Below are 23649 nucleotides of genomic sequence, written 5' to 3' on the forward strand. Positions count from 1 at the left end.
GGGGGAGTGGGGGGCCGGTTAATTCGGAAAAATAGAAAAAATGAAGTATTTTTAACTTATGAGCGGGTGATGGGATCTTAATGAAATTTGATATTTGGAATGATATTGTGTCTCAGAGCTCTTATTTCAAATCCCGACCAGATCTGATGACATTGGGGGGAGTTGGAGGGGGGAAACCTAAAATCTTGGAAAACGCTTTGAGTGGAGGGATCGGGATGAAACTTGGTATGAAAAATAATCAAAAGACCTAGATACGTTATTGACACAAATGGAACGGATCTGCTCTATTTGGGGGAGTTGGAGGGGGGGGTTAATTCTGAAAATTATAAAAAATGAGGTATTTTTAACTTACGAAGGAGTGATCGGATCTTAATGAAATTTGAAGTTTGGAAGGATATCGTATTTCAGAGCTCTTATTTTACCGACTGGATCTGGTGACATTGGGGGGAATTGAGGGGGGGACCTAAAATCTTGGAAAACGCTTAGAGTGGAGGGATCGGGAAGAAACTTTGTGGAAAAAATAAGCACAAGTCCTAGATACGTGATTGACATAACCGGAACGGATCCGCTCTCTTTGTTGGAGTTGGAGGGGGGGGGGGTTAATTCTGAACAAATTAGAAAAAGAAGGTAATTTTTACTTACGAAGGAGTGGTCGAATCTTAATGAAATTTGATCTTTGGAAGGATATCGTGTTTCAGATCTCTTATTTAAAATTCCGACCAGATCCGATGACATTGGGGGGAGTTGGAGGGGTGAACCTAAAATCTTGGAAAACGCTTAGAGTGAAGGGATCAGGATGAAACTTGGTGGGGAAAATAAGCACAAGTCCTAGATACGTGATTGACATGTCCGGAACGGATCCGCTCTCTTTAGGGGAGTTGGGGGGGGTAATTCTGAACAAATTAGAAAAATGAGGTATTTTTAACTTACGAAGGAGTGGTTGGATCTTAATGAAATTTGAAATTTGGAAGGCTATCGTGTCTCAGAGCTCTTATTTTAAATTCCGACTGGATCCGGAGGAATTGAGGGGGGGGACCTAAAATCCTGGAAAACGCTTAGAGCTGAGGGATCAGGATGAAACTTGGTGGGGAAAATAAGCACAAGTCCTAGATACGTGATTGACACAACTGGGACGGATCCGATCTCTTTGGGGGAGTGGGGGGGGTTAATTCTGAAAATTTGAAAAAATGAATTATTTTTAACTTACGAAATAGTTATTGGGTCTTCATGAAACTTCATATTCAGAAGGATCTCATAACTCAGATCTCTTATTTTAAATGTCAACCAGATCCAGCGTCATTGAGGGGGAGGCGGAAATCTTAGAAAATACTTAAAGCGGAGAGATCAGGATGAAACTGGATGGGAAGAATAAAAACATGTCTAAGATACGTGACTGATATAACCAAACCGGATCTGCTCTCTTTGGTCGAGTTGGGGGGGGGTTAATTTTGAAAATTGAGGTATTTGTAACTTATGAAAGGTTAATTCTGAAAAATTAGAAAAATAAGGTATTTTTAACTTACGAAGGAGTAATTGGATCTTGATGAAATTTGAGGTTTGGAAGGATATCATGTCTCAGAGCTCTTATATTAAATCTCGACCTTATCCGGTGAAGGGGAATCAGGGGGGGGGCGGAACCTAAAATCTTGGAAAATGCTTAGAGTGTAGGGATCGGGATGAAACTTGGTGGGAAAAATAAGTACAAGTCCTAGATACGGGATTGACATAACTTTGGGGGAGGGGGGGGGGGGGTAATTCTAAAAATTAGAAAAAATAAGGTATTTTTAACTTGCCAAAGAGTGATCATATCTTAATGAAATTTCATATTTAGAAGGACCTCGAAACTCAGATCTCTTGTTTTTTATCCCGACCAGATCCAGTGTCATTAGGGGGGGGGCGAAAATCTTCGAAAACGCTTATTGCGGAGAGATCAGGATGAAACTTGGTGGACAGAATAAGCACAAGTCCAAGATAGGTGACTGACATAACTGGACCGGATCCACTATCTTTGGCGGAGTTAAGTGGTGGGGTTCAGTGCTTTGGTGAGTTTGGTGCTTCTGGACGTGCTAGGACGATGAAAATTGGCAGGCATGTCAGGGAGCTGTACAAATTGACTCGATAAATTCGTTTCCCCCGATTCGATAATCTGGGGGGGGGGGCTGAAGGGAGAGGAAAAATTAGAAAAATTGAGGTATTTCTAACTTACGAGTGGGTGATCGGATCTTAATGAATTTTGATATTTAGCTTGACCTTTTGACTCAGAGCTCTTATTTCAAATCCCGACCAACATTAAGCCTCTGATTTTCCTTTTAAAGCAATCTATTGATTCTTAGAATTTTGCTAGAGCTCATATCATATGAGCTCTTAGCTCCTGGCTCTTCCGACCTCGTCACAAGTGCCATTCTAGCTCTTGTTTTATTGTAATTTTTTTTATCCCTCCCTTTTTTATCCTTTTAATACAGAATTGACCTCAAAGAACAGACAAAAGTCAGAAGGTTGCCAGGATAGGTGTAAAAGAGTAAATAGTCTAGCAATGGGGTGCCAGAAAATCACTTGAAAGACTAAGTATTGTAAGCCTCCTCATAAAGCCTCCTCATAAAGTGATACAAGTTTTTGATTGCAAATATCTTGGTTTTCATTTGGATGTAAATTTTAATTTTATTCGGCATTGTGAAATGTTGTCATCGGTAATTGCAAGAGGTGTTGGAATTCTGCGGAGATTTAAACATTTTTTACCTCTAAGTGCTTTGAAAAATATTTATTATGCTTTAATTCATTCTTATATAACGTATGGATGTTCTATTTATGCATGTAACTTTGAGTCAAATTTTAAGAAAGTGCAGGTTATGCAAAATAAAGCTCTTAATTAAAAAGCTCTTAAATAAAGCGTCTTAATTGTAGTAGTACGGTTAGTTGTTTTAAGCCATTATGTATTTTACCGGTTAAGAAGATATGTGAACACCAGATTGGTGTATTTGTTTATAAGAGTTTAAATCAGCTTTGCCCTTCATATTTTAGAAATTTTTATTTTGATCATGCCCATTACCATGAGTGTGAGACGAGAAATGCGAGTCTACTAGTCAATGATATTGGAGAGTTGTCTATAGATGAATTGTGTGTGTCAAAATCGGGCGTGAAGGTGTGGAATCGTCTTGCGGAGAAAATCAGGGAGTCGGAAAACCAGTTTTTGTTTAAAAATAGATTGCAAATTTTTTTTTTTGAAAATTATGTATAGTTGGAATATCTCTCCCAGTATTTTAATAAATATTTATAGGTTATTATTATTAGTTGATAGGGGTGGGGCAGGGTTGGGGGGGGGGGTAGGAGATGTGTATTATTGTTGATGATTTGTTTAATATATGTCATGCGCTCCCGCACAGGTCACGGTTGTGCCCTTTTGGGAGAGTTGTGTATGTTTTTTGGTAATTAAGTATAAATAAAAAGAATTGAATTGAAAAAAATTTTAAATAGCAAATTACTTTTGAAACTTACTTCTGCAGTGGTAGCAATCTCTAACTGTTGTAGGGTGCCTGCTTAATCAGAGGCCCTCCCATCACCACCTTTCCAGCCCTAATGTAGGTATGTTGCTCCTTGTTTGAACCGAAGTCATGCCAAAATTTCCATCTGGATTATTGGAGGACCAAAATATGTCCGTATCTCCTCCAACGCCACCTCCTCCGCCAGCTTCTTAATTAAATATAAATATAATTAATTCTTAATTAATTAAATATTCTTAAAAATAAGACATGGAACTGAGATTTTTATCTAGATTGTAAGTGCTCTCAGGTCTTGTGAAGGGGGGGGGTCAGAATAGTAAGTGCTCTTGTTTCGGGGCCTTATGGTAGCCCTGTACGCATTCCAACTAATTTGCGTTTTCCGGTTTTAAATTTAAATGAAATACAGAGAGATCTTGTGACTCAACGGCCTTAGTGATCTTGTGACTCAACGGCCTTAGTTATTTCTACTGGCTTGTAACTTTATATGAACCAGTCAGGTGGAATTTAGCTGTCCCTCATTGTTAATGGATTAACATTTTATACAGAATCACAGGAAAACCAATCAGGTTTTCAAAAGATAGTGTTATTTGGCTTCCTCTCTGAAATACACTCAAGCAATAATGTGATTGGCTTACGAAGACTTCTCACAGGTTTGTAAAAGGCCGGGCTATTTGGCTTTCCTCTCCAACATACGCTCAAGGAATAAGGAGATTGCCCTACGAATGCACGCCGCAAATGTAAATCGATGATTTTAAAGCGCACTTTTTACCACCGAATACTACTACTACTACTAATAATAACTCACTGCAGCACCAAGCCGCCTGAGGCCAACACAGCTACGTACGCTCCTCCTCCAACCTCATCTTTTTAATGCCCCCCTCTTTACACCCTCCCAGGAAGTTCCCATTTCCTTTAAATCTTTATTTATGACATCCTCCCAACCCTGACAAGGACGACCTAGCAAAGTAACCTCTATTTTTCTGCTTGTTTAAACTTGTAATTAAATAGAAAGAACAACTTTTTTCAACTGAAAACTTACTACGAACAGAAATTGTTACGTATATGAGGGGGATTGCCCCATTCTTGATACTTCGCTCTTCATGTAACGTTTTTAGTACTTTTAAAAAAGCTTCTTATCGTTCCAGAAAAACGATTCTTGTGTTTCAGGAATCATTTTTAAAGAATTGGGACAAAAGTAAAACTTTAGCGTAAAGAGTGAGGTATTAAGAAGGGGGCAATTTCCCTCATATACGTAATAATGTCTGTTCGTTTTAAGTTTTAATGCTGCTCAATACTTTCAGTTGAAATTTTTTTTATTAATTTCTGGTCGTTCTTTAAATAGTGCCGGGAAATCCGGCTCCTCCTCTACGTAAAAATCCTCTAGGCAATTCAATCCCAGTGAATTTAGACCCTGGACAATTATCATTAACATCTCCACATGTAAAATTGAGTTAGTAAAGAAAAAGTAAGACAAATACAAATGATTTTGTATAGGAATTCTGGCAAATTTTTCCAGTGTAAAATTTTCCCTGGGAAATTTCCCTCTATGAAAGTTATCCCCGTGAAAAATGCCCTAACCAGAAAATTCGTCCTCCTCCTCCCCCTAACCGAAAAATGTATGTATACTTCCCAATAACAAATACTATGGCCTACACAAACAATGGGCAAATTTCATAACTTAAAGACTTTTCCCACAGGGCTGTGGGTGGTAATGTTATCCCCAAAGGCATAGTTAGTGGGCCTTTGAACTATTCTAAGCAAAATGGTTATTTGAAATTTCGATCAGACGAATTCTGGGGGAAAATGTTCGTGGGAGGGAGGCTAACTGCCCCTCAATCTTTCTTTTTACTTAAAAAGAACACTAGAACTTTTAATTTCCGTTCGAATGAGCTCTCCCTCGATATCCTAGGACCATTGGATTGACACAGTCATCCCTAGGTAAAGAAAAATAACAAAAAACAAATAAAATCACCCGTGATCTTTCTTCTGGTAAAAAAGACGAAATTCCACATTTTAACAGATGGGAGCTTGAAATCTCTACAGTTGTAGGGCTCTCTGATGTACTGAATCTGACGGTATGGTTTTCATTAATATTTCTTGATTTTTTGGGGATGTTTCTTCCCGTTTTCGAAATTCTGGCCAATTTTCTCAGGTTCGTAGCCTTTGGTGGGTAACACTAAACAGAATGAATCTTATATATTTGGAATCAGTAAAATAAGCCAATTCTTTGATATATCTATTGATACCAAAATTCATGTTTTTTATAGTTTCGATTGCTATTGAGCTGTGTCACTCCTTACTTACAGTTCGTCACCACGAACTGTTTGAAAAAAAATTCTAAATATAATTTATAATTGGGAATTTTGGTTAAAAGTAAGTAATTGTGAGCTTTTTGTAAAACAAGAGTAAATAGTATTTGATAGGGGCAAAAGAATTTGTTCGCGGTTAGGTCGTGTACTGAAGGGAGGGGGGGGTGATCCTCCTTCCCCGATATTTTTGTTTGATTCGTAAAGATGAAACAAAAATGCATATAAACAAATTTTTGATACCTTTTAAATTTTTTTGTACCCCACCCCACGCCAAAAATAAATCCTGGGTACGGGTCCTGGATCCTGTTGTCCAACCCCGGTGAATCTGAAGAAGTCTAAATGCGTAATTTCTTGAACTGTTGTGCAAGACTAATCATAATGATTTATCTTTGTTACTTGTACCCTTTTCCTAGGACGTTTTCAAACGAAGGAAATTTGCACTCTTTTTCTTAGGTTCTGCCGTGATTTCAGGAAAGGAGTGATACTGGGTTGTAAATTGAACATAATATTTAATCTTTTAGTTCAATGGTTCCTATTTTGTAGGAAATTTTTAAATGGAGTGGAGTTTTATGGGTTTAGTTGGGATTTTATGAGGTGAGTGGCACACTATTATGAATTGAGCACAGCTTTTATCACTTTTATTGGCACCTTTTTCGAAGGAAATTTTCAAATGGAGGAAAGCTTTTTGGGTTTGGCTATGATTGTGTCCGATGAGTGACATTGGGTTATAAATTCACAAAACATTCCCGAGAATTACGCTGAAAATTTTAACCGAACGAATAATGGCTTTAAAATCAGTATTTAGAATGCATTATTTACAAGTTCCGGTTGCTATTCAAAGAAATATGTTTTTTTGGGCTTATGATCAGTGAAGTTGTTTCAAAATAAACTAAGATTGAAGGCACTGAGATAAATTTTTAATTGGCCGCCGATTAATAATCCATAAAATGAAACTTCCGTAATGTTTGTCCAGAATTTACCTTGAAAAAGAGAAAGATTACACTGCTGGACATAACCACAAGAAATTCTTGTTTGTTAATCTGATATGACTGTCGAACGATTTTTAGGTTAGGTAAACATAGATACAGGCTTTGATTCAACAGGCTTTGATTTGCTGCTGGGAGAAGTAACTCCCATTGTTGAATATCTTAAAGTTCAGGCACGTAAATATAAATTTTTTGGGGAGGGTGGGGGAGTAATAATAAAACAAACAAATTTTGTTTGATAATTTGGATAGTAAGTAGCCAGAAATTCAGATTTTTTTTGTATTTCCGGGGTCTAGGCCCCGAGGCCTCCCTTCTGCGTACGTCCCTGTTAATGCTAATGGACTTGTCCTTCATTGATAAAAATAGCTCTTCAACGGTCATGTCATGGAAGTTTTATGGAATATTAGTTCATTGTTGTAGCCAACATTAAATAAAAGTAAGTAAAGAATTAAAGTATGTGGAAACACGATCAGAACCAGATTGGTTTTTACATGGGAAAATTTATCGAAATGATAAGATATACAAAAACGAATAAAAAGGATAAGTTGATATTTAATCCCTCTTGATTTCTGGGAATATTTCTGGTCTACCCTGTTATTATGAAAGCAAAGAAACTTCGCAGGGTTCTCATTACATCATAAACTGAGAGTTCTGGTCCTTTTTTATAAGTCGAATGTGATTGGAGACCAACTAGCCGCAGGAGGGGGGGGTATTTTTTGGAGGGATATCTTCTGCACAGGGTATTTTCTGGAGAGGAGGGGGGGGGGGTAAACGCTGGGTCTCGTGTTTATGTATGTGTGAAATTTTCCACATCTATTAGAGATACTTTTATAACGATAGTCTTAAGACCCCACCCTATTCCTCTCTCCTGTTAGAAATTGACGAGAGGGCCATGGTTTCCCTGACAAAAATTTTCCGTTTCCCTGACATTAAGAAGCTTAATATATTTCAGACTCGTGTTAAAAAGTAATAGCGCTTGAACATGCGCTTTTCTTTTTGATAATTAAAAAAAGAGAGTATCAAGTATTATCTGCTGAGCTTTGGTGACAAAATAAAAGCGTTTTCTATGATTTTTTTCTCGTTTGCCCATGTTGAGCTGACTTTCCGTGCACTGTTTGCCCAAGATTACTTTTTTTATCCATTAATTTTTTTATTTTTGTACCGTATTTATTCATTTACTTTTGTGTCTTATTGATAAATTAATTTCTTATTTTTTCTACCCCCTCCCATTGTCCCAAAATTAATTGCTCTGCTCTCCATCGGGGTGAAGTATTTTGTTACCGTGTTGTGCTAAGTTTAGCTGGTCGTCCATGGTTGGGATGAAAGGATGTCGTAAAGAAAGATTTAAAGGAAATGGGAACTTCCTGGGAGGGTGTAAAGAAGGAGGCTTTGAGTAGATTGGGATGAAGGCGGAGCGTCCGTAGCTGTGATGACCTCAGGTGGTTTGATGCTGCGGTGATTGTTAGTAGTAAAAAAAAAATCATAGATTTTGAAAAATGTATTTAACCCCCCATCCCAACATTTTACCGAATTAATGTTCTTGCTGGGAAGCTGCTTCCAAGAATAGAGTTTCTTATTCCTAGTGCTATAAAACCAAGATTCATTCTAATAGGCTCTTTCAACCCTCTCACTTAGGGTAGAAATAGAATTTGGGGCTTGAAAATACAATCCTAGACTCCCTTTTGTGTTCTGGGTTGGGAAATGGGCCCAAGAATTTAACTCTGGCGCAGGCAAATTTGAAAAAAAGGTCAGGAATATTTGAAGTAGTGAATTTGTAAGAACAGGAAAAATCTTAAAAATATTGATGTTAGTGGTGATATAGGCCCAAATACCCTTCATATTCCAATGTGTCCGCGTGTATGTATTCCCAAAATTTTTGGGAGGTCAGTGCTCTGGTGAAGAAGACATAGAGGTAGGAACTAAGAAAATCTGGTACTTACAGATTCTCCAGAACGCACTCGAAAAGTGAAGTTAGGTTAATCCTAATATATACAAAAATATGATTAAAAAATATAATATTTTAGTTACAAAATTATGGGAACTACAATAAAGAATTTTGGAAAGCATGCCACCCAGAATGCATTATATTAAATATCTAATCTAACCTGACCACCTCTATATATTTAATATTTAATTAACATATACCTGCATCGTAGTTTATTTCACAAAAGAAACGGTAATTATAACTAAATGCGAGAGAAAAACCGGTTTACTCAAATTCAACTTAAGACACTTCTCGAGTGTGTTCTGGATAATGCATAAGTACCAAAAAACCTTTACGAACCTTAGACCCATCCCTGAAATTTTCATTCATGCAGCAAAACTTTGCAAGGTAGTGAAAAGTGGTTCTTGTTCGCTTTTATTCTTGCTAGTTCACTAACTTCCTAGTCTAGGCACCCCTGCTCTTCATGAAGATACCTTCATCCAGAGAGGTTTACAATTAACCGTGTTTGGATGTTTTTTAAGTTTGTCTAATTACGCGTTTCAGAATACGGAGGATTTTCAAAAGATCACTCAGGTGACCTTACACACATCTGACCTTTGTAAAAAGTTGGGAGGAGCGCTTTATGCTACCCGTAATACATCTGTCTTAAATTACTTATTCACTAAAATTTAGTTTCGTTTTTGGTGTTGTAGATACAATATAAAGCCTAAGGATTTATATATCTATCAGTGCTTATGTTGCAAGCGTACTTCAAGGTGAGAAATTATACTCTGTTCAACCTTTCAAAAGGCATTAACTGCACAATAAGGGGCTATAGAGAAGGAAACAATTCTTACATTATAATCTACAGAATAACTGTAGGTAACGCATTTTGACTGCATCACCACTATACTTTACCCCAACCCTCTATCAAGTAAATATATAGCCCAAATTATATTCATTCTTGAATAATTCATTCAAGAATGAATGAATAATTCATTCTGCCACCTGCCACTCTCTTATTCATTCTCTTCTCTCTTATTCATTCTGCGACCTGCCACTCTTGTTTTTTCGGTTCTTGTTTCGTCGCAATTGCTTCATTTTACGCGTACACAGGTTGAAACAAGAGAGACTCATTGGCAGAATGCACGGGAATATATAATTTAGGCTGCGTATTTGCACATTAGGGGGGATTGGGAGTTAAGAGTAGTGGAGCTGTACTCAAAATGTGTTGTAAAATATTAATTTTTAAGAACTGCTATTCCGGCTCCGATTATACCAAGTTGAAGTAGAACATTGGTTAAAAGGAAACCAGCCATTTGTAAAAAAAAATTCGGTAAAGTTTTAGTGTAATACAGAAATCGGATAGCCATAAAAAAGGACGTTACTGTATTTTATTCTAAAAACCAACTGTCGATGAAAACTAAGTACAAAAAAGAATACAAGGTGGGGAGGAACGGTCTTGGGTGCCCGTTTGTGGGGAAGGATGGCATTTACCACCTTAGATTTTGTTGCCCCTCCTGGATTTTGAAAAGTACCTTTCTGTGTATCCTCATTTAGAAAAGGGAACAAATCAAGCAAGCTTTCCGATTCACTCACAAATGAGATTGCTAAAAAATAGATATACCTATAGAATCAGAATTTCAGGAGGGGAAAGGGTACGTAGTACTCCCTCTCCCTGAACACGGTTCTAGACTCAAGTGGTTTATTGCTGCAGATAGTTTGTTATCACAAGATTTCAGCAGATATTTTGTTCCAGGGAGACAGGACTTAAGAATAGGTTATTTTAAAACCTTCAAGTTTGAGAACCAGATCATGAGCCTCGTGTGTGTTTTTGGTCTTCTCAGGGAACACGGCAGCCCTTCTCCTCGGAGGACTGCGCATGTGTCTCAATGAGTCTTTTTAATTACTGTTTTCCCTGTCTTTTTTTGATGCTTTTGTATCTTTCATTGCTTTTTCTCCTTAACAATGGCAATACTGGAAAATTCCAGTTTACTTATATTTTATTGTATGACTCGACGACCTTTACTGAGATACCCAATACCCATTTTGTGTGAATGTAACAGGTTTTCCAAGTATAACCACTGGGAAAAGTTGGATGTTGTCATATTTTTACGTGAGTATTCTGTAACGAGACTGGGTACATTTTGTCCACACTGTTAAAGAATATGTGTTAAAAATTACCTTAATAGATGATAAGGATAGGGGAGGGGGATTTGAAACCACTTGAGGATATCTAAGTGATTTTCCCCCAAAGTTTTCATAGAATTTCCGGTTTTGTTGTTCTTGCGAATTTGCCCCACACCCGACTATGTACCCCAAAACTATCTTTTCTTAACTTACGAGTTGAAGGTAACAGATCCTACGGCAGCCATGATGTGCCACTGGTTAGGTTAAACAGTTCAAGTCGCTGTTGATTTACCATTTGAAGGAATCGACAAGGAACTTTGCTGGGGCTTATACTATTTATTTGCCCATTATAATACTATATTTATTAATAAAATATATTAATATATTAATATTAATAATATTATATTAATAATATTAATATATTAATAATACTTATTTGCCCATTGATCATAAGCTTTACATGTGGTTGATTATCACCCAACTCCATGTTTACAACGTCAATGAAGAACTCATCATTCTTGATGTTTTGTAGGTCATACGGATGCTGTTGCTGGTTTATTGTGTTCACTGGCCTTTTGCGTACTCCTGCAAAGTCGTTCAGTCTGTCACAGTTACTACAAATCTTTCCTCCTGCTGGACACATTTGCGTGGATGAATATTCACCACCACAGAAGTAGCTGGTTTTTTCTTGGGTATGGTTTGATTTCTTTTTTTTTCCTTATAAAATCAGCCTCCTGCTTTGTTTGTATTTCTTGAAATGCTATATTGTCGCTTGTATCAGGTTGTAAGATTGTTCTGAGCTGCGTGTGGATTCCTACATGTGCTTTCACAATGGTAACTAGTTGTGACAGAGTTAGATTTGAAACCTGCTTAGAGAAGTTTTTCTCTGACCTTTTCTGAGGAGACACCACACACAAGTCTCTCATCATTTCTTTTTTTATGTCTGCTGTGTAATAGGCACACTCACGAGCCAACAGCTTTAGATCAGTTATGAATTGACCCTCAGGTTCACCATCACGTTTGTGAAAGAGGTACCTTGAGAAAATTGTATTACATTGAGGATTGAAATATTCACTAAATTTGTTGAAGTATACTTCAATCTTGTCTTTTTCATCAGCTGCAATTATTAAGGTGCTAAAGATGTCTAGCCCTTTATCTCCCATCGGTATTAGTAGAAAGGCACATTGGATTCTTTTCTGTCTTTCCACTGAGGGTTCCTTGGAACATTAGGCTTGCATGGTTCTTGAATCTTGTCCATGCCTCTTTGAGGTTGTCACTTGTCCAGTCCCTTGCATGGTATGGGACGTTGGTTTCCATGTTGTTGTTTTTCTTTCTTTTTTTCTAAAGCGTTTCTGACACCATGTAGAAAGTTTCAACATTTATCATGGATAAGTAGAAACCCAGGTCACCTAGAATAGAAAGAGATCGGAATATTACAATAGACTCATACAATTTTGTGACAGAGCTCCAAGATAGAGAAATCCCTGTAGACCTCATTCTCCTAGATTTTGCTAAAGCATTTGAGAAAGTGTGTCATCATCAACTACAGACAAAATTAATTGCAATCAGGGTAAGCCAGGAGGTTGTTGAGTGGGTGATGGCATTCCTGAAAGATAGAAGGTAGAGTATAAAGCTGCATGGAGAAAACACTCAGTTATTTTCCTTGGATAGTACTGAAGTAGAAAGTGTCTGACTGGGCAAAAAACTCTCTGATTGGGCAAAACGCTGGAGGTCAGAATTCAACACGAAGAAATGCAGAAAAATTTATTTTGGCTGAAAGATTGTGAGGGGTCAGTATCACATGTGTGGAATAGATGGTGTTGGGCAGATGAATTTTCCTCCCATGCTGAAAGAGATCTGGGTATACTCGTGGATGATGGATTGAAGTTTAATCAACCTACTCTGTCAGTTGCCTTCCAAGCACTCCAGACCCCGGGAATTCTAAAAAGAAAATTCCACAGTATGTCACCAAAGCTGATGGCAAAGCTATACAAAGGACTTGTTCAGGCAAAACTGGAATTAGGTAAGTATGTTGCAAACCCATTAAATAAAAGCAACAAGAAAAAACTAGAGTGTCCAAAGGCGAGCTCCTAAGTCAATAGAAGGTTGTAAAAGCCTGGAGAAATTACAGATTCCTATCCTCTCCTATTTGCAGAAGCATGGGGATGTCATCCTGGCGTACAAAATGCTGCAAACTCAGTCCTTGCAACAAAATAGGCCTGAGCTTGGCCAGTCAACAAGAGCTAGAGGACACACCAAGAAGCTGTACTTCGAACAAGTCAACAGCAGACTACGAAACAACTTCTTCTCAAATAAAGCCATGGGGCTCCGTAACTCCCTAAGCAAAGGAGCAGTCTAAGTCCCTATTGTGGAGACGTTCAAGGTTGCTGTGGACAAAGATCAGTCATCCAAGCCATGGCTTCAAGAATGGGATGCAGCCAAAACATTGGCTCAACATCTTGACTAACCAGAACCTACAGGATAATTCCTTATTTGCTGGATAATGCAATTTAAGGTAAGATAAAGGCTCTCCTGCTACAAAATATACTAACTCGGACTATTGTGCATATTATGAAGTAAGGATTGTTTTCTTAACATGTCTCCATATGTGGTGGACTTCTCGTACATCTGTACCACCTTGGGCTGTTGGGGGGGGGGCTGTGTTGACCCTGTAGGCATCGCTATATTATATATGCACTATTTTGAACAAAATGGCCGTCTCAAAAATTTTATTAGAAAATTTATTGGCATTTGCCTAGATACCTACCTAGAGATAATGGAACATGCTAATAAAACAATTCTTGATTCATAATATGCAGAATGATCACAGTGACCACACTTTGTATGCAGCCTCAATATACTTTATCCCCTCCTCCACCCCCCCCTTCTTATGTGCAAATATATTAGCCCAAATTATATATTTTTTACACTAAGAAATCATTTCTTACTTCATAATATGCAAAATAATTATAGTTAACACATTTTGCCTGCAGCCCTGCTATACTTTATTCCCCTCCCCCTGATGTACAAATATATAGCCCAAATAATATACTTCCTATCTTTTCTCAGAATCTATCTCAATTTTTTCAATCTGTCTACCTGTAAATTGAATTAACTGTGACAAAACAACAATTGGAAAAACAATTTGTAGGTGGCATAATGTATTGGAAAATATATAATTTGGGTTATATATTTGCACATTAGGGATATTTGCACATGCAAACTTATCTTTTACATACCCTGGGTCAATAAATTTATTAACCTGTATGATTGAGTAGTTTATGTCTAATTCCCCCCTTTAATTCCTAGATATGAGACAGCCATACAAGCACAAGAATGAGGCTTTTTTGGAAGAACATCTTTTATCAAGGGAGCCATTTAAACAGTTTGAATCTTGGTTTAATGAGGCATGTAAATGTGAGACTATTATTGAGCCAAATGCTATTTGCATAGCAACATCCACCAGGTATGTAGTGAAATTTATTACTAACTTTGATTAACTTTGCTGGTAACGCAATCAAAAACTTTTTTTTTCATGCTTATAACGACTGGGGAAAAATTTTTTAAGTCTTAATGTTACTCCGTACTTTCGGTTTCTTAAGTTAATTTCTGATCATTTTTCAAATAATGCTGGAAAATCAATCATTATTCACTCTCACAAAAATTTCTTCAAAGTAAAGCTCTTGTCATTTAAAATATCCTCCACCCACCCACCTGGAGAGTATCGTCAGATCATTCCATCCTTGCTGGGATTCTTATAGGGAAAATCCTTGTGGACATTTCAAATTATGTTTAAAATCCTCCCACTTCATCAATTTTTCCCAGAAATCCCAGTACCGGCAGTGATTTTGTTATGTCAAAAATCAAGTAATACCTCTTCATTTTTTCCGAAATAAAATTCGAGAATGCCGTAACTGATTTTTGAACTAGCAACCTCTTGATTTACTGGTGAAAACTCTACCACAAGGCAATGAGCAGTATATTATAAGTACAAATACTGTATCTGAACAATGTAGGCAAATTTCACAACTTATAGCCCTTTCCCCAGGGTCTATGAGGGATCATTTTACCTCCAAAAACATATTTATTGGACCAAACAGCTATTCTTATCTTAAAAATTTATCAGATTGCTTTGGGCAGGGGGGTTAGCTGGGCCCAATCTTTTTGGGTTTTTTTCTGGTGACAGTTCCATCCTTGCTGAAAATCTTTCTCAGCAGAAGGAAATTTCTCCTGTATGTTTTCAAATCATGTCAGAAGTCCCTCCCGCTTGGAAATTTTTCCCCAGAAATACCACCATCTCCAGTGTATTACACAACACTTGGCTGGGTAGAGAATTTAAAGTGGCGAAACCCTATATAGGCCAGTGTATTCTCCTGATGAGCCCTTGTGTTGGGTTGTTGCCTCTGAATTATTTGTCTACATTATTTTTTCTATTGTTTGGTAAATGACGACTTATACTTATTGACGACATGACTGCCTGTCCATGGATTATTCTTTATGGTTGATTGTGTATGGCTATGCTGTTTGACCTATGTGATTGTATGGATGAGTAGGGTTAAGGCCTCATTCAAGTGCTGGTCTATATTAATCACTAATTTAGGAAAACAGTCTTCCTTTTCTCCTTCTGTCTCTTTTTTTTTTTTTTTTTTTTTGTGTTTGTGCTGTTGCATTGGTGATTTCTCTTTTCATGATATATATATATATATATATATATATATATATATATATATATATATATATATATATATATATATATATATATATATATATATATATATATATATATATATATTCTGTGTTTTGCTGAGTGTATATATATCCACAGTAACATATTATTAGGTTTGCATATCAAGCTCTGCTCTCTGTTAGCCAGTGTTCAAGATTTGGAAACACCGGATTAAAACTGAACTTACGTGAAAGTCAATTTTCTTTTCCTATTAAATTTCTATATATATATATATATATATATATATATATATATATATATATATATATATATATATATATATATATATATATATATATATATATATCGTTTCATGCGGAGTTATTTATACATCTACGGATAATAAAGTTCATTTATTCATTCATTCTGCAGTTTAACCAGCCGTATGGAATGCGTCTGAATCAGCGGGCTTGCTGCAGGCCCGTCATTTTATAATATACGTTTGTAGGGAGTTTGACCGACCCTCTGGATACAGGATATAGATGCCATACATTTCATAGCGTGTCTGAAATTTAACTCGAAAACCTGAGGCAGTTTCCTTGTGAAGGTGCCAAGAGCGAGACGTGTCATCATAGTGTGAATCAAGACTTCATTTTCATACTCTTGTTTTCTTTCAGCACGCTGAGAGCCAGCGACCTTCAGCTAGCTGCCAAAAGTGTGGATTTTTGCTGCTCCTTTTTATTGAGCTTTGATTTCTTTTATTAAAAAAGTCTGCAACTGACTCACTTGGCTCCTTACTTTTGAATTTGAGTTTTTTTGTTGCTAAGGTTTTTACTTATTGAACCAGAGAATGAACTACTTTATAACCTTTTATCTGTTTTAAAGTCAATCCAAAGTTTATTTTTCTATTTTCAATATTTTTTTCACCATTCCGACATGTTTCAGAATAATACTGTATTTTTTCAAACGTGCCACATTTGACTGAACACTAATCGCCAGAAGTTCAACTCTATGTCCACTGTATTAATCCTGTCTTGTGATCCGTCTGATCCAATCACTTTTGACTGCACTTAATTGTTTTGATAGTCTTTTTCTTTCAAGCCCTTGTGTTGAAAATAGGTTGAGATGATTTTCTGGACTTTGTTGGGTGTCTACCAGCCAAACAAGGAAAAAAATGTTTTTTTTTATCATTCTCACATGTTTCAGAATAACCGTTTATTTTTTTCAAACGTGCCAGATTTGACTGAACACTAATCACCAGAAGTTCAACTCTACGTGCACTGTGTTAATCCTGTCTTGTGATCCGTCTGATCGAATCAGAAGTCTTTTGACTGCACTTAATTGTTTTGAAAGTCTTTTGCTTTCAAGCCGTTGTGTTGAAAATTGGTTCAGATTATTTTAGGACTTCGTTGGGTTTGTACCAGCCAAACAATAGAAAACAATACTTTCAATATTTTTTCCATCATTCCCACATGTTTCAGAATAACCCTGTATTTTTTCAAACGTGCCAGATTTGATTGAACACTAATCGCCAGAAGTTCAAATCTACGTGCACTGTGTTAATCCTGTTATGTGATATGTGATCCAGTCAAGAGTTTCTTGACTGCACTTAATTGTTTTGATAGTCTTTTCCTTTCAAGCCGTTGTGATGAAAATTGGTTAAGATTATTTTCTTGGACTTCATTGGGTGTGGACCAGCCGAACAAGGGAAAAGGTTAAAAACGATAAAATGGAAACTCTAGTTCTTGATTAAGATTTCCAAGAGAGGAATGACAGGGGACATTTTATAGGCAAGGGAAGGGGCTAAGAACCCTTCAGAATGGCTTTAAAAAAGGTAGTATGGGCTTGATATCAGAAATATATATATATATATATATATATATATATATATATATATATATATATATATATATATATATATATATATATATATATATATATATATATATATATATATATATATATATATATATATATATATATATATATATAGAATAAATACTTGAAGTAGTGCTTGATGAAGTAATACTTAGTACAATTTTGGCAAGTACTTGATATTTGATACTTAAGTAAGAATTTGGAAAGTACTTACTACTTGATATTTAAGTAAAAAACCAACGAGTACTTAATACTTGATACTTAAGTAAAAATTTGGAGTGCTTGTTGCAGCACTGATCCGTACTAAATAAACAGTTGTGCTGCTGCCTCTTAAGCATCCATACTGATACGGGTCTAGATGTGCAGAGACTTGTGACATAAGCTTGCGGTAAATAAACGTTTCTGCAACTTTAGAAAGGTTCGGAGTTATTGATATAGGCCGATCACAAGATTTTGAACACCTTACTTTTGGAATAACGCGTACATATGCTCTTTTCCAAGCACTAGGGAATACTTGCTGACGGAAACATTGGTTGATTATAGAAGAGAGTGGCTTAGCAAGAAAAATGGCCAATTCCCGTAACAGCTTTACTGGAAGCTCACCTGGGTAGGACGCACAGTTCGCTTTCAGTCTTAGGAGTTCCTTATAAACAGTGAATTCAGAGACTTCACACACGTCCTCAATCTCTGCACCAGCAATGATAGTATCAATTTCTGATTTGGTGATTGATGGAAATGTGGTACAAATGTCAGCAAAAACAGAATTGACTTCATTAGCTGAGGTTAAGGTACCGTCCTCTTTGAGTAGCCTTAGATCTTTGAGTTTTGACTTACCGGTAAGTCTTTTTACTGAGGAATTCCGTTCAGTTTAATAATATGATTACGCAACTGTACTGAAGCAACGGTATCACCAGCGATATGAAGGCGACAACGGGTTTTTATTAAATTCTTTAGATCATTGGTTATCCACGGTTTATCAGTGTCACTCAGAGTAATGACTTTTACGCGAAAACAAGTCTGAAATTGCTCCTGAAGCAGAGTATTCAGCTTATTGACTTTGATATTAATATCCTGTTCAGTTTTTCATACTTAATGTCACTTTGGACGACCATGTCGTGAAGCATTAAACTAAAATGACCTTCTCAAATAAAGTGAGAAAAAGCATTTTCGTGCAAACTTTAAGCAGAACAAAGCAAAGCATTTTATTTGAATTTTTTAATAAGAAAAGCCCATTAATATAATTAAATAGGTACATTAAAAGTGTGTTTCATCTTAAAACATTTAATTTTAATTAGTTGCCACATTACAGTCACGTTTGGTGATAGAAATCAAATTACGAGCGACTACAGCACCAATAATAGGTCCTATCAAAAATTTGAACAATTTTGAGCTTTTTCGTGCAAACTTTAAGCAGAACAAAGCAAAGCATTTTTATTTGAAGTAATTAGGAAGAAAAGTCCATTAACCTAATTAAGTAGATACATTAAAGGTATGTTCTACAGATCTTAAGACATTTAATTTTAATTAGTAGCTTAGCCACATTACAGTCACGATTGGTTATGGAAGTCAAATTACAAACGACTACAGCACCAACCATGGGTCCTATCCAAAATTTGAACAATTTTGAGCTTTTAAGCAGAGAGTACGCGTAACTTATAAGAGTGGAAACTGGCACTAAGGTTGACAAAACAAGCATCAGAAGAATCTAGAATTTGGTGTTTCTTGGCCTTTTTTCAGTGTAATTATTAGAGTAAAATTAGTGGAATGAGTGTAAATGGCAAAATGAATATTGTAACAAGTGTCTGATCTCAGTTTCTGAAAAAAAAATATACCAAGCTTGAAAGATAATACCAAGAGACGGCAAGTGCTAGAGCGCTTTGGTGTTTTTTTTTTTTTTTTTTTTTTTTTTAAACTAGTGCCAGTTTCCGCTATTTTAAACTCTCCATACTATTTATTTTCAGGTACAAAAATGTTAATGGACCATTAAGAATTAATAACAAAAGATTTATCTGTCCGATAAATCAGGGTGAATATACAATATTAGTAAGCAATAGTTGGGAACAAATTAGTCTTGATAAAAGCCTTTCTAACACATTTTCTTGCCATTTGAGTGCCATGCTTCTGTAGTTTCAAGCGTAACATTAAAATGCCTGTCAACAGCAAGGCCAAGATTCATCAATAAACCATATTTTTTGTTATTTTAACGGCTTATCTGTGCCGCAGAAGTTGAAAATTAAAATGACCAGAACTTGGTTAGAAAGCTTAAATATTCTCCGTGTGCAAGGGTTTCCCTAGTTACTTGCACCATTTCAAACAGTTCGTGATAACGAACTGTAGTAAGGAGCGATCCGGCTCAATAGTAACCAAAACTCAAAAAAATTGAATTTTGATATCAATAGCTACATCAAAAGAATTGCATTTTAATGCTGATTTTAAATATATAAGTTTCATCAAATTTAGTCTAACCCATCAAAAGTTACGAGCCTGAGAAAATTTGTCTTATTTAGGAAAATAGGGGGAAACACCCCCTAAAAGTCGTAGGATCTTAACGAAAATGACACCATCAGATTCAGCGTCACAGAGAACCCTACTGTAGAAGTTTCAAGCTCCTATCTACAAAAATGTGGAATTTTGTATTTTTTGCCAGAAGACAAATCACGGGTGCGTGTTTATTTGTTGTTTTTTTTTGTTTTTTTTTTGGGTTTGGCGTTTCTTGGCCTTTTTTCAGTGTAATTATTAGAGTAAAATTAGTGGAATGAGTGTAAATGGCAAAATGAATATTGTAACAAGTGTCTGATCTCAGTTTCTGAAAAAAAAATATATTTGGTGTTTTTTTTTTTTTTTTTTTTTTTTTTTTTTAAACTAGTGCCAGTTTCCGCTATTTTAAACTCTCAATACTATTTATTTTCAGGTACAAAAATGTTAATGGACCATTAAGAATTAATAACAAAAGATTTATCTGTCCGATAAATCAGGGTGAATATACAATATTAGTAAGCAATAGTTGGGAACAAATTAGTCTTGATAAAAGCCTTTCTAACACATTTTCTTGCCATTTGAGTGCCATGCTTCTGTAGTTTCAAGCGTAACATTAAAATGCCTGTCAACAGCAAGGCCAAGATTCATCAATAAACCATATTTTTTGTTATTTTAACGGCTTATCTGTGCCGCAGAAGTTGAAAATTAAAATGACCAGAACTTGGTTAGAAAGCTTAAATATTCTCCGTGTGCAAGGGTTTCCCTAGTTACTTGCACCATTTCAAACAGTTCGTGGTAACGAACTGTAGTAAGGAGCGATCCGGCTCAATAGTAACCAAAACTCAAAAAAATTGAATTTTGATATCAATAGCTACATCAAAAGAATTGCATTTTAATGCTGATTTTAAATATATAAGTTTCATCAAATTTAGTCTAACCCATCAAAAGTTACGAGCCTGAGAAAATTTGTCTTATTTAGGAAAATAGGGGGAAACACCCCCTAAAAGTCGTAGGATCTTAACGAAAATGACACCATCAGATTCAGCGTCACAGAGAACCCTACTGTAGAAGTTTCAAGCTCCTATCTACAAAAATGTGGAATTTTGTATTTTTTGCCAGAAGACAAATCACGGGTGCGTGTTTATTTGTTGTTTTTTTTTGTTTTTTTTTCCCAGGGGTCATCGTATCGACCAAGTGGTCCTAGAATGTCGCAAGAGGGCTCATTCTAACGGAAATGAAAAGTTCTAGTGCCCTTTTTAAGTGACCAAAAAAATTGGAGGGCATCTAGGCCCCCTCCCACGCTCATGTTTTTCCTAAAGTCAACGGATCAAAATTTTGAGACAGCCTTTTTGTTCAGCATAGTCAAAAATCATAAAAACTATGTCTTTGGGATGACTTACTCCCCCACAGTCCCTGGGGGAGGGGCTACAAGTTACAAAATTTGACCAGTGCTTATATATAGTAATGGTTATTCGGAAGTGTGTAGGCGTTTTCAGTAGGATTTTTTGGTTGGGGGGAGGGGTTGAGAATAGGGGGATAGGCTGGGGGAGCTTTCCATCGAGGAATTTGTCATGGTAGAAGAAAATTTCCATGAAGGGAGCGCAGGATTTACTAGCACTATTAAAAAAAAAAACAATGAAAAAAGAAATATGAAAAAGTTTTTTTCAGCTGGAAGTAAAGAGCAGCATTAAAACTTAAAACGAACGGAAATTATTACCCATATGAGGAGTTCACCTCCTCCTAATACCCCAATCTTTACGCTAAAGTATTTTTAGTAATTTCAACTATTTATTTTACGGCTTTGGTGATTCAGGGGTCATTCTTAATGAATTGGGACAAAATCTAAGCTTTAGTGTAAAGAGCGAGGTACTGACGAGGGGGCGAACCCCCTCATATATGTAATAAAAACATGAGAATACAAAACTTCTTTACGTAAGCTAATTTATAAGTTACGTATATCTTTCACTAAAAAAAAGATTCGTAAAAAATTAAAAGATCTAGTTGCCTTTATCTTAATTAACCAAAAAATTGAAGGGCAACTAGGCTTCCTCCCCCGCTCTTTTTTCTCAAAATCATTCAATCAAAATTATGAGAAAGTCATTTAGCAAAAAAGTATCTAATATTAAACACATTGATAAATTAAATCTTGCGAAAATTTATAATAGCCTAGTTGTACCTCATCTCCTTTCTCTTTGTCCGGTTTGGCAGTTTTTTAGTGAACCTCAGAAACTATATGTTCGTAGAGTATATTTTCGTTATGCTAAATTATTCCTCTGCGGAGAGCCAAAACCAAAACATGCATTGATTGAAAAACGTTTAGAAATTAAATTAAAAAAAACAAGTTTTTTTAACTGAAAGTAAGGAGCAAAATTGAAACTTAAAACGAACAGAAATTACTTCGTATATGAAAGGGGCTGCTTCCTCACCAACATCCCGCTCTTTACGCTAAAGTTTTTTACTGTTTTAAAAAGAAGAGTTGAGAGAAAGAGTCAAACTTTAGCGTCAAGAGCGGGATGTTGGTGAGGAAGCAGCCCCTTTCATATACGAAGTAATTTCTGTTCGTTTTAAGTTTTAATTTTGCTCCTTACTTTCAGTTAAAAAAACTTGTTTTTTAAATTTAATATTGTTAAAAGAATGAGTCAAAACCATTTTTTACTCGCTTGTTAGTAACGTAGTCAGGTGGGGATTCTGGTTCTCTCAGAATACTTTAAAATATATACATTTATGTCGTGGCTTTCAATAGAGGTTTTTACCTCTATATATGGTATAGAGTCTACATACTGAGTATATATATACTGAGTATATACTAAGTATACATGGTATAGTCTATGGTATAGAGTCTATATAGAGGTTTTTACATATAAAAATTTTACCTCTATATGGATTATACAGTTTATATAGTCTATATATAAATTATATTGTTTTATAAATTTTAGCACCTCTATATAATGTAATCCTATCTATTCCTAAAGTGTGTAAAATCCTGTCACAACAGGATTTGGGGCATATGATTGTCTCTCATCTCCATATAAGTATACATTAAATTAGATTTTACCAAGTCATGAACAAACCCATTGAAATAAGAAATTATTAGCTACTGCTTCAGCAAGCGAGAAACTTACGAGGCAGTAAGTTTGACCTGATATGTCTCAGATATCAATAATGGTACGAGAAATTTTAGGGGATGGGGGTCACTATGAGAAATCCGCTTTGATAGCCATTTTATCTAATCGATTATTTAAAAAAAAAACTGTTTCGGCTTTTCGAAGGACGGAGACATCTTCAGAATTAGAAAGAACGTTTTCGAGTCAGGGCCGACCCCGTTGTGAATGGCATGCATTAGTGAGAGCGTTTCGCTAAGCGAGTAACTTACGATACAGTATGCGATGCGATTTCATGACCGTTGGAATATAAATTCTGAACTTGGCTGTAGTCAGTCCACTCATGTGAAACGTGAAATGTGGCTTGGATTGGGCAGCCATTTGGATTCTTGCGACCTTTTTCGAAGAGATTTTTTGTGGCTGATGATAGTGTTACGAATTTCCGTTCCAAAAACTGTATTTATCGAAATGTTTCTTGATTGTCGATTAAGCCCTGTATTATTGACAAATATACTGTTTTAAAGTCGTGTATACCAAGAAGACTTTTAGTGCTTGTTAATCATTCGGAACTGCCTACGCAAGAATTTTTCGCTCTAAAATGTGAGAAAACCCGTTTGCTTCTCAGTAATTGGTTATAATTTGCTTAATATGATTGAAATAGAAAAACTGCAATGTAGGTT

General features: G+C 36.0%; 2 protein-coding genes and 1 long non-coding RNA gene across 4 annotated transcripts in view; 1 reads left to right on the top strand and 2 right to left on the bottom strand.

Annotated features, from left to right (window-relative positions):
* Positions 1 to 23649, bottom strand: part of LOC136036368 (chitooligosaccharidolytic beta-N-acetylglucosaminidase-like) — a 579146-nt gene that overhangs the window by 326627 nt on the left and 228870 nt on the right. The gene's annotated exons all lie outside the window — the stretch shown is intronic.
* On the top strand, positions 9399 to 16293 carry LOC136036363 (uncharacterized). Of its 2 annotated transcripts, XR_010619718.1 has the most exons (4): positions 9417 to 9492; positions 11379 to 11538; positions 14156 to 14312; positions 16190 to 16293. It is a non-coding gene; the product is annotated as an uncharacterized LOC136036363 (long non-coding RNA). The 2 variants fall into 2 exon arrangements; XR_010619717.1 differs by lacking the exon at positions 11379 to 11538 and having other exon boundaries at positions 9399 to 9492.
* Positions 17638 to 23350, bottom strand: LOC136036574 (uncharacterized). Its single transcript, XM_065718876.1, has 2 exons — positions 23242 to 23350; positions 17638 to 18239 (listed from the first exon to the last, which is right to left on the bottom strand). Exons 1-2 carry the CDS (start codon positions 23348 to 23350, stop codon positions 17638 to 17640), a joined length of 711 nt encoding a protein of 236 aa, XP_065574948.1.

Source organism: Artemia franciscana, chromosome 15, assembly GCF_032884065.1.
Source record: "Artemia franciscana chromosome 15, ASM3288406v1, whole genome shotgun sequence".
Lineage (NCBI taxonomy): Eukaryota > Metazoa > Arthropoda > Branchiopoda > Anostraca > Artemiidae > Artemia > Artemia franciscana.